The following is a 16,418-nucleotide window of genomic DNA, read 5'->3' on the forward strand; positions in this document are numbered from 1 at the left end:
CTCACTTCCCTCCTGTGATACTCATCAACACGAAAGGTTTATTCACTGATCAAGTGCCACCCCATTCCCAACACTTTGAAAGGATTCCGTTTTCCTCCAGCCTTTTAGAGGTACAAACTGGAATTGTTTAAAGGTAGCATGTGATCAAATAGCAGCTATAAAAAAAACTTCGCAATCAATTCTAAAGGGGCAAAACCCTAGTGAATCTTAAGAGCGTCTACTAGAAACTTCAACAATCAATATTTCTGGGAAGGCACAGAAAACAACCCACCAAATCCAAACAAATGAGGCCAGTGAAAGGGCTCAGCAGGTGAGGATGCTTACCACCAAGCCTGACTACCAGAGTTTGATCCTGGGAACCCACATAATAGGAGAGAACAGATTCCCACAGGTTGACCTCTGACCTCCACACCACACCATAAGATTAAAAATTAAAGAAGATTAAAAATTAAGTAAAAAAGATTAAAAATTAAAGAACAATTACAAAACCTCAACTAACAAGAAAACAAAAAAGAGCTGCTGAAAGAACCTGTCTGGATATTTATTTTACTTTTAGCAGCACAGAGACTCAAGCACAGAGCCTTTCGTGGGCAAAGCAAGCACTCTGCCATGGAACTACGTTCCCAGCCCAGGGCATTTTTGTGTGTGTTCATTTCCCACACTTAATATGAGCGGACATTCCTGCTTGCAAAGAAGCACATGCGGTGAGGAGAGAGGGGGGATGAGAGATGTCAGGGAAATGTGGGTGTACAGAGCAAAGGAGATGGCACCCACTTTTATTATAGGGTGAGGGAGGGAACACTAGATTACAGATAAGGAAAAAACTGCAGATCACAGGGTAGGACAAGCATTTCAAAAAGGCTTGAAATGGAGTGTCACGCTGGACACATAAAGTGTCACATAGATAAGGAACCAGAAGCAGAAGGACTTTGGCAGAACAAACCCTCAGAGCGCCAAGGGCTTTGCTTTTCATTTTATTTGTAGGTTGCTTTCTAGCAGGCTCTTCCCAGAACCGTTTGGCTCTGCCTCACCAAGTCATTCATTAGTATTCTCCAGCTGCCCCCAGTCCCCAGCCAGCTGCATCTTCACGTCTATTTTCCCCCAATTCCTTCCCTTCTTAGACTTTTCCTGGTCACACTACAGTGGGGGCTCCTGTTTTAGGCACTGAGAGCCCTCCTTTACAGAGGAAGATAATTACAGCCTTGCAAACTCAGGGGGAAAATAATTGTCCATAGATTCTCACCAACACATTGTTTCCCCCTTGGTGAGAACAACAAATGGTTAGAAAAAAAGCAACCAGGGCACTGACTTGTTGCTTTGCCGCAGCCACTGCTCTTAGCGGGAGGAAAAACCACATGAAGCACAAACCAGAATAAAGAAACCGGAGTCATGGTGGAGGCGGCTTTCTTGACAAGAAATTATGCATTTTGATTTGAAGGTGTTATCAAGCATGTTGGCTGCTGCAAGCCAGCAGCCATGGCGCCAGGACTGCTCCTGATTTCAAGACGAGGATCAAAAGAATACCTCCTTTTGAGTCCAAAATTTTCACTGCTGCTTTTGTCTGTGTGCCAAGAACCGCATTCACAGGGGAGTTCAGAATTACTTCAAAGACCTCATCATCTTCCTCTAATCCGTCATAGGTAATTGCTATATTCCACATCTTAGTTGACATTCCTACAAGAAGTAAACATTTTAATTACTCTTTAATTGCTATTTCAATCACCTAGGTGTCAGAGAAATATATTAATTAACATGTCTACAGCTAGACTGCAGTAGCCGGAGTGAGCTATTGTACTGCCACCAACTCACTGAGACCCTGCTGTTCTCCCAAATAATATAAAAAGACCACATTTGTTCCCGGACAATGATGACCAGCCTTCAATGCAAACACTGTAACAAAAAGTAAGCTGCATTACACAGGGGGAGGAAAAAAGGTTAGTAGACAAAATCCCAGACATAATTTTTCTCCCAACCCTATCCCCTCTGTGCCTAAGAATAAATAGTTACCACAATCTGAAAATCTTAAGAGTTGCAAAAATCTTAAGATGGTGCAGCAGACAGAAGTGATTATTGATGGTACTTCAGGCACCTCACAGAATCCTTAAAGTGATTCATTTACTCCAACTGCTGCCTGCATCGGCTGCTATCCCCCACCCCAGATCTCTAGCCCATGACTGAGTTTTCTGATGATGCAACGCTCAGTAGTTGGATACCCTCCTAGTGAGAATGTATGGGCTGGGGATTGTGCACATAGGCTGGGCCAGCCTCCATTTCCTTTCTCTGTTTCTATCATAGAGTACAAGCGAGTTTATTCCACACACTCTTCTGAACTTAACACAAGTTTTCATTTGCTATGATATCCCAGCCAATCTGGTCCATCAGGATGGAAGGCAAATCCGAGTCACAAAGTATCCAGGCTGGAGGATACTTCTGAAACAGTCCCAATCCTCAGTAGTTTCTAGGATGAGAACTGTAGTACATCTCCCTGGATTTACTTAGCAGGGAGGGTGAAGACAGAGTTAAGCAAGCTGAAGGCTGTTTGGTGGACTCAGAGGCTATGATAGGGGATAAAGGGCAGTAAGCTTATAGTTTAGGCTCTAGGGCACAGCTTGGAAGTCTGTCCTGCCTCCCCTGCCTATTGGTCCTTCCATATCCATAAGTCTTTCTCTATATAGTGGCTAAAAACTGTTTTCCAGCCTTCTCTTCTGAAAACTGACTTTTTTTTTTTTGCTTACATACTGACATGTCTGCTACTTCATCATCAACATGACAGCCACCTTCTCGAAAGTATGTCTCATAGAGATGCTATGGCTGAATCGGCGTATCCTGAATCCCTGCAGCATTCAGAGGGACGTTGAAATTGTTCACTTCTGAATCGGGTTGCTGAATTTGGGGCATCTGCAATAATTTTGGTAACAAAGCAAGCTGGTGCCTGATTTATGAAGATTCCAGCATCTTCTGTGGTCTCAGATTTTTCTGATTTTACAGTCTTTGCAAAATCAGAAGTTGAACTATCTAATATAAGATATTAATCAATTTCCATGTCACAGGTGGATGAGTAGGTCCACCAAAATGTATGTTTTATCTCTAAGTGCTTACCTTCGCATTAGAAGCTATGGAGAACACCAGACATGCAGCATAAGCTGACTTCTAACCAAAAGGAATTTGAAGCTTTTTGGAGGAGACAAAACAAATTGTCTTGGGGTACCCAGGAGGATTGGTCCCAGGACTCTCACGTAATGCCAACATCTGCAGCAGTTGCTTAAGTCCCTTGCATATATACCCTATGCAATTCTCCTGTAAAATTTAGACCATCTCTAGAATGTTTATAATCGCAATATAATGAACACTTTGTAACACCTTGTCCCATATAATGACAAGAAAAGCAGAGGGTTCTCAGTCAGTACAGACAGAATGGCTTTTCTGATTATTTTTTTGGTTTGTGCTTGGTTGACTTGGTGGATTCTTTAGCTCTTCTTCTTATATACCAGAAAGCCAAGTAACTATTAAAAGCTATGTGTGATTAGCTAACAAAATATACAGAATACACTAGTGTGTGCTAGATGCCTGTAGAATCCACATACACTGATTTGGAGGGAAGAAATGAGAAGTAATCTAAGGAAGTTAGCAAAGTTGAGGTTTGGGTCAGGGGAGTGGTAAATAGATCATCTGAATGAGGGTGTTGTATCTGTGGAAAAGACACCACAGGTTGCAGGTAGATTCTGTAGCTATACTACAGAGAACCCTGGACACCAGGTGGTCAGATTCAGGATTTAGACAATGGTTAATGAGGGAAGACATCGCTGACATTCTGAAAGCAAACACTTTAGCAAACTGAAGTTGAGCATGTCTGTGTGAAGACTGGGTACCCAGAGACTCTAGGACCTGAGAGGCAGCTGTAGAAAGGAAGTGAGGTAGGCAAGGAAGACAGCTTAATATTCAGAGAACTGTGCTGACCACCAAGCATCATAAGGTTAAGTACAATTTAAATAAAAATCCAATATACAGAGACATACTTCCACATCTCAAACAGTTGTCCTCCTATTTGAAAATTTATTTCAGAAAAATGATCGTATCACATTTAAACAAACAAACAAAACAAAAAGGCCTTTGAAGTTGTTGCTGGATCTTATGGACCAAAACCAAAGAGTTGAAAGAGATCTTCTCTGAGTTCTTTCAAGAGCTTCCGAGTTGCTGACCTACATTTCAACTTGGTTTCAAGTCTCCCAGGTGTGGGGTCACCATCTCAGGTTAACGAGATCTTGAATGGGATTTTCATTGCTGTTATTTGGTCCCCACTTTCCAGGTGCAAAGTGTCCCTTAACTCCCTGAGCTATATCTGGGTTTCCAGGAGGCTTGATCCACCCCTTCCCCTATTTCCAGAAAACAAAAGATACTGGAGTGCAGTAGAGGTGTCCTGTCATAAAAACACACCCATTTTATAGAGAAAATGAGTTCCTGGATATTTTCCTACAAAGCAGATTTCTCTGTTGAGAGACATTTTCTCAATATTTTTCAGTAAATGCCAAATTAGAGAGCTGTTCCTTTGGAAAACATTTTGACTTTTCAGAACGATGAAGATTTGATTAATAATACATCAAATCTTTCAGGGACACATTTTAAAGGAAAACACTCCTTCTCCTTACAGTATTTGCACAGGTACTCAAGCACTTCAGGTCAGAGCAGCTAAATGCTTTCTTAGGATTCCTGTTTGCAAAGTTTGGTAAAGCGCTACAGGTGAGCCTTCATCCCTCCCCAGTAAGAGCTCTTCAGTCCCACAGTAACCCAGGTAGTGGATGATCCATTCTGTTTCTCTGGTATCAGGGAGGCTGATATTTCCAGAGAAATGAATAGATTGCTCCCGGCAAAAGTGATAGGGTGGAGGTGGGGACATCTAAACGAGGCAAGGGTTTACAATATGAAAGTATGTAAACATTTATAGGACCTGTGGATGTGGAGGATTTTTTTTTTAATTCTCTAAAGTAAAGCTTCATGATATGAAATTATTTCTGGCTTAATAAATTCCAAAGTCATGGGCAGCCAAGCGTGTGGTTTCTTAAAAAAATGTATAAAATATGCTTATATTATTTCTCAATGTATAAACAGTCCTTAAAATCCCGAGACCATTTGGGGGCCCCAGAAGTCATTAGTAGCTATCAAAACAGCATGTAGACCCTTCAAAACAAACGGGCATTTATCTTATGAGGTGGAATCTCCAACAGATAAATTTCTGAGTCTCCCCTAGTGTGATACATCCCAACTCCTCTAAAACCAAACAGAGCGCCTGGTGGGCTGCTGAAAACCTAGCTTGCAACAAACAGCCATGGGTAATAAAAAGGGCATATGGCAAAAATGACTGACTTTCAAACGAATCCTTTAAAGCACGAGGACAAAAAGGAACATTAACCCTTTCATGGTAGAGCAGAGGACAAAAGAACCTTCAGAAGCCTGAGGATAAACCTTGAATACAGAACAGCTATGATGCAGTCAGCCTAGAAAACCCACTCATCCATGTTAGAAAGCTAAACAACACGGGAAAGAGGCTAACAAGAATACCTGAGCTGTTGCATGTCAACTTTAAGGCTCATTGTTATAGACTGAATTGTATCCCCCACAGCTTATATCATGAGCTTCCTACCTGCCAGGACCTCACCATGTGACCTTATTTATAAATGGGGTGATTGCATGGTCATGAGTTAGCATGATATCATAGTGGAACAGGGTAGATCCTTAACTTAAGCTCATTTGGGTCCTTATGATGAGGGAGAATCTATCTATAGGGAGAGCACCATGTGAAGGTGAAGACAAAGACCAAGGAGACAGAGCTGGAGCCAGGACCACCAAAGATCACCAGCAAACCTCAAAAGGCACAAAAGAAAGAGACAAGAGAGCTTCTCCTTCACAGACCTACACATCAGTCTAGGACTGAACAGCCTCTGAAACTGCAAGGCAATGTCTATGCTTAAAAACCACCTAGTTTGTGACACTCTGTTATAGAAAAACAGTATAATTTTCATATGTTATGCTTCTTATTGTGAAAAGCATAAAGACATTCGTCCCCTAACACTAAGATCATCAGTTTGGGGATGGTGATGACACTCAGTCATTTCAGTGAGTTTACACTGGGCAGGACATTGTCAAGGCACAGAACACCTTTGCAGTACAAAGCTGCAAGCCCTGGCCACTTCTCCAGCATTTTTCCATTTGTTCTTAGGTGAGTGATCCAGGTCCATTGCAGACCATAGGGAAGGAGGGAGAGCCATGAAAAACAAGGACACAGATAACCCCACCCATAGGAAAGCCTTGAAGGGCAGTGTCCAGTCTCCTGGCTTTAAGACAAACTTTCCCAGAAATAAGTGCCTCAGCCTTCCTCCTCTTCCTCCTTCTCCTCCTCCTCCTGCCCACTAGAACATTGCCTTCCCTTGGAAGTCTTCCAGCAGTTTCTTTACCCAAAACAATGGCTTTCACTCTGGATTCCAAAGTTCTGTTGGCAAATATTTTCATGTCTATATATTGGATACAGTAGAACAACTTCAGGAGAAGAAACCACACTTTTTATTTTACTTTTTGGTACCTAGCAAAATTTTCCACAGATTTAAATCAAAGTAAATACTATTCAATGCAATAATTATTTGCATTGAAGCCTATTGTGACAACTTATTTCAAAAGAAATCATTTAGAAACTCCTTTTAGCAATCTGTAGACTCATAACATTTGAAAAATTCCTACCAAACATATGTGGATAATTAAATCAACATTATATTATAATAATGTTTAAATTATTTGATCTTTCTGGATCATTTTGAATATTTACTTTGATATTTTTATGTTTATCATTTGCTATGATCTTTTTTCTCAGTTTAAATAAATATTCACTTATAAGAAGACTGCATGTAAGAGCAGAACTTCGGGCCAACTCGTCTGTTGGGAAAGGGGTGGTATGGCTTCTGACGATCCTCTAGTTGGCTGAAATTGCATAATATCCTGTGTTCTCAGCAATCTCCAGATTGCTTATGGAACATGAAACAAACCATAAATACAAAACGTACCTGGGTCAAATTGAAGCAGTTTGGATGGAGAGACGGTAAAATCTTTTCCAACTATAGCTGACACTTGGTTAACCTTAGTAGGAAAGAAAAAGTCATTCAGAAACAAAAGTAAATGTTCTACATTAGAGAAACGTTTACTCTCCTGACCCTCATACCAGACTAAATTCATGGTCTCAAATCTGTTTTTAATGTTAGGTAAGGTTTTTAAAAGTATAATAAACCATTTTGGGTCCAGGCTCTGTGGTATGCTTTTTTTCCCCTTAAGTTAGCGATCATTTCTCTTTTTAAACTATCCAGTTATTGAAATATTAGAATAAAGTTTACAGCCTTGTTGTTCTGTTTGTTACAAGTGCCATCTTATTTCATCTTCTCTCTTGGTCATAAAATAGAGACAGAAGAGGGGAAGGAAGCCCAGAGAGCCTGTGCATCATCAGCCAGCTCTGAGGACCTCCTGCAAGCTCCAGGACACAGAGGTCCCTCAGGCCAGACTAACCAAACAAGATCCAGAGCATTGTTTCCCTGCTTTGATGGACCCATCACTTTGCACCAGCTTTGTGGGGCTGATGGACCTGGTAAGCAGCTATGCACAGGCAATCCACACCCAGGACCCACAGTTCTAGAGTCCTTGTTATAAAAGCTGTACAGAGGGAAAATTGCCCTAGTCTAACTAGATTATGGGCTGCTCTATTGAGTCCCTGATCCAGGTCTAAAATCCAAAGAGGCATCCAAAGTCATGGTCTTATACACGTAAGGAGAGCTTATGTGTCTGCTAAAAAAAAAAAAAAAAAGTCTGTGGTGGGCTTCTAAAGGGTCATTGAGTGAGATCCCAGGTAGTTGTGAATTTTGCACATATTTAAGATGTTGAAGATGGGCAAGATGATGAAAGGAACAGAAGGCGCAACTTGAAGCTCTGAAATGCCCATCTATTCCTGTGGTCTCTGACATTGTCTCTATTTCCAGCCAAGATGCTAATAGGTTAATGATTCTGTCTAGAAGTGTCTTGCTGAAGAAGGGATTACCTCTTAGGCTTCCATTTGCTCTTTGTCTTTGGTGTTCAGTGCCAAGGCTCCCCCTGAACCAGCTTTTGCTGGAAAAAGGCAGCCCATTGTACACCTGCATCCACCATATGCTGGAAGTTACATTTGTCTGCATGGTTCTTGCATATGCAATTACCTAGTATTTACCACCACCGAGTTTACAGAATACTAGGTGGGAAAAGCGTGTCTGAGGCAAGGTGTTTGGAGAGACAGATCTGGTGAAGGGACACAATTCAAGGAGGACAAACAGTGCGGGGCAAAATATGCTATCTCTCTCGTCTCAGTCAAGTAGCCCATAAGATCTTATGTAAGATGGCAGGTTATATATACCCTCTATCAAGCAGTCCCAAAGCCTCAGGCATTATACTTTGTGAAGGTCTGCACACTTAGCTGTCAAGATCATACAACTTTTTATGTAGACTAAAGTTCCATATATGTTCTTTCTACATGTCAAGGTGAGTGGTAATGTAGACCTAAATGCTTCACTCAAATATATAGCACTTTCTGTGAAGGACCAGGGGATTGTTAACAAAGCCATACCAGGCTAATTCTCTTCTCTCCCATAGTCATTCCCTGGAGTTATGGGAAATGTCAACTTTTCTACCTTGATGATAAAACACCTGCAAGTCCACGAGACAGATACCTATATCCACTAGAAAGATAAGCACTGAGTCTAGATGTGCTTAGGTTTAGGTCCATGGGGTTTGGAGGCAATTTTAACTAAATATAACTTCTGCTAACAGAGATGCAACCTCACCCAGAGACTTATCACATTAAGAGTCTCTTTTGTTCCTCATCAAAGCACATAAGCTAGCGCTACAAGCCCACTTTCTGGAAGAGCTGATGTTGCAATGACTTTGAAAACACCTTCAACTCTACAAGCCTCGGGTTGTGCTCCAACCCACGGAAAGGAGAGCAAATCCTGTCCATGTGAGGACTCTACACTTCAGGTGACTGTCCCAAAGTGCCCTTCTACTTCTGCATGATGTGGATACATCTCAAGATAGGCTTATGTCTCCTGTTTCGCCTTATCCATTGAGGAGTAGAAAGTGATCCTATTTCATTCACAGATGGTGACTGCTTTAGGTATCTCATAGGAGCTAAATACACCGCACAAGGTGAAATTTAAGACAGATTCATTAAGTTAGATATTTCATTCTTTGAAATCAAACTTGAAAGCTAAAAGAATGTGTAGAAACAGCCAGATTTCAAAACCAAAACCAGTGGATTTTAAATATTGTCTAGGAAGTCACTGAAAGACTAGGGGACAAAGCTGTTGTATACTTGGACTCTCTGGCATATAGTGACCCTACCCCCCACCCCCCGCAGTTTGCAGTTTCTGGATTTTTCTAAGAAGATCATCAAAGGTGCTACCAGAAACATTAAGTTCTATCTTGACAATTTGCATTTTAGAGTTGTTACCTCTATACCCACAAAGGCTGAGTCCATGGAATAGCCCCTTCTGGTAACTTTCAAGGGCAATAAGCCCACATTCTCACAGACCTCATATTCAGTCTGGGTCCATTCAATATAAGACCATTTTATCTCCAAGCTGTGAATGAGAGAGAGAGAGAGAGAGAGAGAGAGAGAGAGAGAGAGAGAGAGAGAGAGAGAGAAACATCGTTAGGTACCCATGAGAATGAGAATGTCCCTTGGTATGGTCAGATAGCTGAGAGACTGAGCACTGAGTTCTATCCAACGGCAGTTTGGTTAATCCATGCCAATGACAGAAATGAACTTATTTCCTATTTGATCATTATAATGACCTTGTGAGAGAACAGAGAAGATGTTCTAAATTCTATTTCATAAATGAAATAAGATTAAAAAAATTTCCAAACCCCACAGTTAGTTGTTAGGGCTAAGTAGAGGTTCAAATTTGAGTGTAAAGGGAAAGAAGTCAGCAGGCAGGAAGCTCAAGACTCTATTCATTTTAGGAAGATCTCTGAACCTGGGTTCACTTTAATGAAAAGTTATCCCCAGGCTATGCTTAGGAGTTAAAGCATCTATGTGCTTCGTTCCTAACTCCTGTTCCTCTTTCTGTGCATGGGAAAGAGACACAATAATGTGCAGCTTGGGTACAAGCCTGATCATCCTTAAGTGTCCACAGAAAAGTGGGACCACTGCTGATGCTGGCATGTGCAGACATTCAAACCTCATAGAGCCTGTATGTAGCATACAGTGTGGATATGACACACAGCCTGTGTACAGCATGAACATAGCATGTAGCCTGCACACATCCTTCTGTATGTATGACTTCATCCCCAGATGACGGACAATACCAAATACTGTGTAGATCCTGTGTAAGTAGCTGATTTACTATATTGTTTAGAGGTTAATGACAAGAAAGAGGGTCTGTGCATTCAGCATGACATAACTCTGTGATAAATAATTTTGAATTTTGATTGATTATAGCTACAAAACTCCTATGACACAGAGGACCAACTGTATATACAGCTGAATATGATTCATAAATAGTTCTGATACACCATGAATAAATCTGACATTTGATGGAAATTGTCATATTTAATGGCTGTAATCTAAAGAACGTAGAAAGACTAAGATCAGAAAGGTTCAACAACTAGTTTATCATCCTTGTAGAGGTCACAGGTCACTATCACATTATACAAAGTTCACCAACAAAATAAATCCATTAGTATTGGTTTGCCTAAGGATAATGGTCTAGGGGGACTGACACCACAGCATAGACTTACTACAGGAGCCCATAATAAAATATGCATGTTGTACACATACACGTTTATTCAGTAGTTATGAAACATTGTTACTGCATGCTTGATATTATAAAAATGACATGAAATGGATTATTATGTTAAGAAATATTGGTTCACTCATTGGTATTTGATGCAACAGAATTTAAGTCCAGCAAAAAATAGAATAGGAGATTAAAAATATTACTATGCTTAAAGTGTAATAAAATGATAGCTAATACAGTCAATCCAAATGCAAATAGAAATGACAAGTTTCAAAGAATTCCCAAAGGATTCAGGTAAACAAGAAAACAAAAAAGTGATTCAGGGAGAAGACAACAGAATAAATTGTGAAATAGATATATGCAGACAGATTTGAGCTAAGTGTCCTAAGAGTCAAGTGAGTTCCAAAGCTGAGTTCTGCAGTTCCACCCGTTGCTTATACTAAGCAACGTAAGCAGGAATCAGTGCCCTCATACAGACTCCATAGCCTTACTGTCTAACACTCAGTGCAATGTGGTTGCTGATCTACATAAAGAAGGGAACAATTTAGAGCACAAACTCTAAAGCACAAAGACTCTCAGTGTTTGGGAGTGTGTACATGTATTTTTCAGATGAACCTTCTGAATTAGCATGATGTCTGTAGGTTAAGACTACCACTAAAAATTCACCAGCCTGGATAAGAACTAGTAGTCATAGACCTTGTGGATAGGTAGCTTGGTGGATAGTACCAGCTTAGATAGAAACAAGTGAATCATAGACAGAGTCATATGTGACCTGTTCCCTGCTTCTTCACCCAGCTGATACCCTGTTCTGGAAGAGATCTGTACTCCCCATGAGAACACCTACGTTCCTGCGTCATCCTCTTCCCCACATCTTGCCTCTATGTGTTTATAATCTCTGTGTGAAAAAATTAAAATCAGCCGTTTGATCAGCCTATTAAAAAAAAAAAAGACTGCCACCAAACAATGTCCTCTATTTAGTTTTCTTAAAACTAATCACCATAAGTAATAATAATCTGTTGAAAAGTGTGAAACTTAACCCAGGCTATAGATTTTCCAGAAAAACTATTTTTAAAAATAAAGCCTCCTATACCCACAGGGTACATGCAATGTGTTCTGAATGTGAAATCCTTTTTTTTTTTTTTTTGCAGTAATGTATTTGCAAAGCTCCTTCTATTCTTAAACTCTGTGCAAATACATGGAGAAAAAAATACACGATGTAGCCAACTGCTTTGCAATCCACTCCCCCCGCCGTAGGAATCCACATGACTGTAGGTTTGGTATTGGGTAGACATTCAGATGTAGGAACCTATAAGAACAATCTGCAAGTTCTGTGTATGTAGGCACTGTGTAGATAAGGCTGGATTGATGTCTTCACATCTAAGGGACCCTCTTCTTGGTAGTGAGTAGAGTGCATTCTGTGAGCAGAGATAACGACTAACAAGGTACCTTGTGTTAAACACATCTAGTGAACCTTTTAAGTTGATGGGCAGGAGCTCCTATACCAGGGCTTCTCCACCTCACACTGCTGATGTCAGAGTCAAGCATTCTTTGCTATGGGGTGGCAGCCTGGACTCTGAAAGGTATAGCCCCATCACCACAGTGGGAATAGATTTGTACTTTACCCTGCTAACAGCCGTCAAAACTATGTCCAAACTTTTCAGATGACCCCTGGGAAGCAAGGCACCTTCCTCTGGGAGCTACCAGTCTGGAGATACTCGGCAGAGCAGGGGAGCTGTTCTAAGCAAAAGCTAAATTTTGGTCTTCAAGAACCACGTTTGGAAACAGAAGACATTGAAGCTGAATTACGCTGGTCCCTCTGCCAGTCAGTAACTTGAAGTAGTCAGACATACAAAAAAAAAAAAAAAAAAAAAAAAAAGGTGTTTGGACACCTCAGTTAACATTGCAGATTCTTTGCCAAAGTTTAATTTTCTTCAATCATCCTTATCCTGGTTTATGTTTTCATGCATCACACACCATCTAGATGCTTTGGTACTGAGCATGCTCCATGGGAGCAGCCTTTGCTTCGCCATGTACAGCAACTCAACTTGAAGAGTATGGAAGTCAAAAAGTAGCAAAGGTCACCCTGCAACTATCTGTTCACTGTGCTGTTTCCTGAGCTGAGATGTCCTTTTCCAGCAACATTAGCATCTTTATACACCTTGAAAATAATTCTGGCATGTTCTTTATAACCCCAGTGTACTCTGAACCTCTTTAGCCGTCCATTATTCCGACCTCATTAGAGAGAAAGATGGCAATAGACGTGTCTATCAGCAAGACACTCTTTTTTTTATTTTTCCTGATCTTCCAATATGTGATTCCTTTCTTTTTAAACCCCCCAAAATGTTAATTTTTTTATTTACATTCCAAATGTTGCCTCCCTCCTGGTCCCCCCCTTCATGAGTTCTTTCCCCCTCCTCCCCTCCTCTTTGCTTCTGAGAGGGTGCTCCCTCACCCATCCACACACTTCCCTCACCCTGCTAGCATCCCCCTTCCCTGGGGCATCAGGTTTCTACAAGATTAAGAGCATCGGTTCCCCACTAGACACAACAAGGCAGTCCTCTGCTACGTATGTTACAGGAGCCACAGATCTACCCACGTATGCTCTAAAGCATTGTTTCTTAACTGACATGTATATTATTCTTTAAGGCATATTGTAGTTCTCAACACTAGACATATCTGAAGACACTGTTGACTGTCACAAGCAGCAGAAGGGTGGTCCAGGCACTTGGTAGGTGGAACTAGCTAGAGGCGCTGCTTAGCAGCTACGCACAGGACATTGGCCTATGGCAAAGAATTATGCTTTCCTAGATGCCAAAAGTGTTGTCAATGGTGAGAGAGCTTGCTCTACAATTTAAAAAAAAAATTGTGCTTTTGGTATTTTATTTTGTAGCTATTTGACTTGTGTATATGAAGGAGAAACAAACGGAAAGAAACACTCAGAGTCAGGACATCAGTTTGGGATCTGGGACAGAAATCTAGGTTAATAGCAGTGCTTCAGCCTCTTCGTGCCTCGGTTTCTTCACTTCTCAAAGCATACTAAAGGCAAGTCACCCTTCAAAGGAGTTAATGAACATCCACGAGTGCTCATTAAGTACGGCGAGCTTCTCAGTAACGGGTTTCAGAGAAGCTAAAATTGTGATTAGGTCATTACTCCTATAACTAGATTGTCACTTAAAAATCAAGTAGCATCTGACTTCAGAAAGCTGAAATGCTAAAATATATTTTTCTAAGCATTCTAAGGTTTTATCAATTCAGAGATGGTGCTATTAAGCCTGATAACCTCATACTTCGAACACCTGTGTTTCCCAGTTTTCATTTTCTCTTGATAATGGGGAGTGGTTAGCCAAGAGGCAGCACAGTGAGTGGAACAAACAAGCCCTTTGGAGTCGGGTACACCTTACAAGCATTCATTAGTGTGGGAATGTGGTCAGTTCTTCTGGCTCTCTAGGCTTCAGTTTTCATTATCTTAAAATGAGGAGAATTACACACATGTCAAATCATTAAAATTAAAATTAGTTAATGTGTACAAAGCACCTGTACTCAGTGGGTGCTTAATAAGTGCCATCGTCTTTCCCTTCCTCTGTGCTTTCTGTAGCTCTAGACTGGGGATAAGCATGTTAACTCTGGGCTGTAGACAACGTGCAGGCATTAGTGAGCAAATGACTTCAACCTCTCCCCTTACAAGGTGTTTCATAAAAGCAGTTTAACTGTTTTAAAGTTTGCCCGACAGAAATTCCTTTCTCTTTACATTTCTTTTGACTTTTCCCTTCTGGGGCCAAGACTGAGTAACAGAACAGCTGGGTGCAGTTGCTCAAGAGGACAAGAATCAGTGATCAGAGAAACGATCGATTGTGAAGGGCCATGGTGTCTCTCTCTCTCTCTCTCTCTCTCTCTCTCTCTCTCTCTCTCTCTCTCTCATAAAGAAGTCCACATGGAACATGTGCTAAGAAAATCACATTGGTGTATATTGGCTTCATTCTCTGGTCTACAGAGGTGTTTTCAATGAGCGCTATGGGCCCTGTGTACCTTGCCTAGGCTCTGTAGCTCATTTGCATGGTCAAGTTGAGCCAGAGAACAGAACAAGCTTGTGAATGAGTCAGAATCAGTAAGAGCTATGCTGAGATCTGGATGTCAGGGCTCACATTCGGTGGCCACTCTTCCACTGGCACAGAGATAGTTACTTCAATGCTTGGAGTCTAATTTCCTTATTATCTTTGGAGGATTGTGTTTTTAAGCATCTAACATGCTGCCTAGAATTTAGGCACTTAGCCAAATCTAAATCTTGAGGCAAACATCCATGGATTTCAGTGTTATAAAATAGCTTCTAATTATGGCAGTGTCTTCCAAATGCTTTCCATGACAAATGGTTACCTGCACTACCCTGGAGTGGGGGTGGGTTGCTCTCTGGCCTGTTGAGGTGAGCTACATAATGAACCCTCTCATAGCTTCTCACTAATGAGATCAGCTTTTTTTTTTTTTTTTTTTTGGTTTTTCTTTTGTTTTGGTTTGGTTTTTCGAGACAGGGTTTCTCTGTTTAGTCCTGGCTGTCCTGGAACTCACTCTGTAGACCAGGCTGGCCTCGAACTCAGAAATCTGCCTGCCTCTGCCTCCCAAGTGCTGGGATTAAAGGCGTGCGCCACCACCGCCCAGCAGTGATCAGCTTTGATGTGATATAATTCAACACACTCACCAACTAGCCAGCTGCTGGTAACGTGATTAACCTCACCCAGACCAAACTTTCCCATGTCTGATGAAAGAGAACATCTATTGATCTCTCGGAACTAATAACGCATAGAAAGCACAATAGCAAAGCACGGTGTTTAGCTTATTGTGAATAACCGTATGGACTGTTGGCTTTGTGAATAACCCTAAAATCAATATCTAATTACTGATAGGCTTTGATCCACCAAATATTTCTCTAAACAGTCCATTGAATTAACATAAATACTCAGGGGAATTAATACTACCAGTAAGGACCTCGAGATGCATTTGCTAAGAACTGAAACACAAGATTCTTCCATATATTGGACCTCACATGTTTATCTAAAGTAACTATAACGATTCCCCATTGTACATATCAGAAAGCTGTTGTGAACAGTCACTCAGTGGTGAAACCAGAGTTCAGGCCTGTTCAACTCCAGGTCCAAGGATAATTATCTATACTACATCCCCAGGACATTAGGTATGGAGACCACTCAAACGTCGACAGTTACCTGTCACATTTTCACATACAAAAAGAAAAGGGGCAAACCTTAAGGTTCTTAATGGGTAAATATTCCTCTTTCTTGCAGTTTGAATGGCCAATACCTACTGGGAAAGAAAACCGGGAAAGCTAGCATTGAGGAAGGACAAAGGGACAGAGCAGGGTGTCAGGCCACATGGGCTAATGAGGGCTGAATCTCAGCTACCACATTAACCAGCTGCACACGTGTGTAAGTCTCTCCAGCCCTGTGCCTCCATCTCCTTGCCTGCAAGTTCTGCATTATGACAGTTTCAATGACTGGATGACATTAAATAGAGCTAAAAATAATGAAATTAGAAATGCCCGTGATTCAGGTTGTGTGTGTAAGTAGGCTCTTGCTGGTTGTTTTGTGAAGACAAAACACTATTTAGAATTTTCTC

General features: G+C 41.1%; 1 protein-coding gene across 1 annotated transcript in view; it reads right to left on the reverse strand.

Annotated features, from left to right (window-relative positions):
* Frem1 (FRAS1 related extracellular matrix 1) overlaps positions 1–16,418 on the reverse strand; it is a 148,672-nt gene that overhangs the window by 16,080 nt on the left and 116,174 nt on the right. The window contains exons 28-30 of the mRNA XM_028753636.1: positions 9,509–9,638; positions 7,050–7,122; positions 1,525–1,674 (exon numbers count right to left, since the gene is read on the reverse strand). Of these exons, the coding sequence (XP_028609469.1) occupies positions 1,525–1,674; positions 7,050–7,122; positions 9,509–9,638 (353 nt within the window). The remainder of the gene's footprint in view (positions 1–1,524; positions 1,675–7,049; positions 7,123–9,508; positions 9,639–16,418) is intronic.

This window comes from Grammomys surdaster, unplaced genomic scaffold (assembly GCF_004785775.1).
Source record: "Grammomys surdaster isolate TR1022 unplaced genomic scaffold, NIH_TR_1.0 125951, whole genome shotgun sequence".
Lineage (NCBI taxonomy): Eukaryota > Metazoa > Chordata > Mammalia > Rodentia > Muridae > Grammomys > Grammomys surdaster.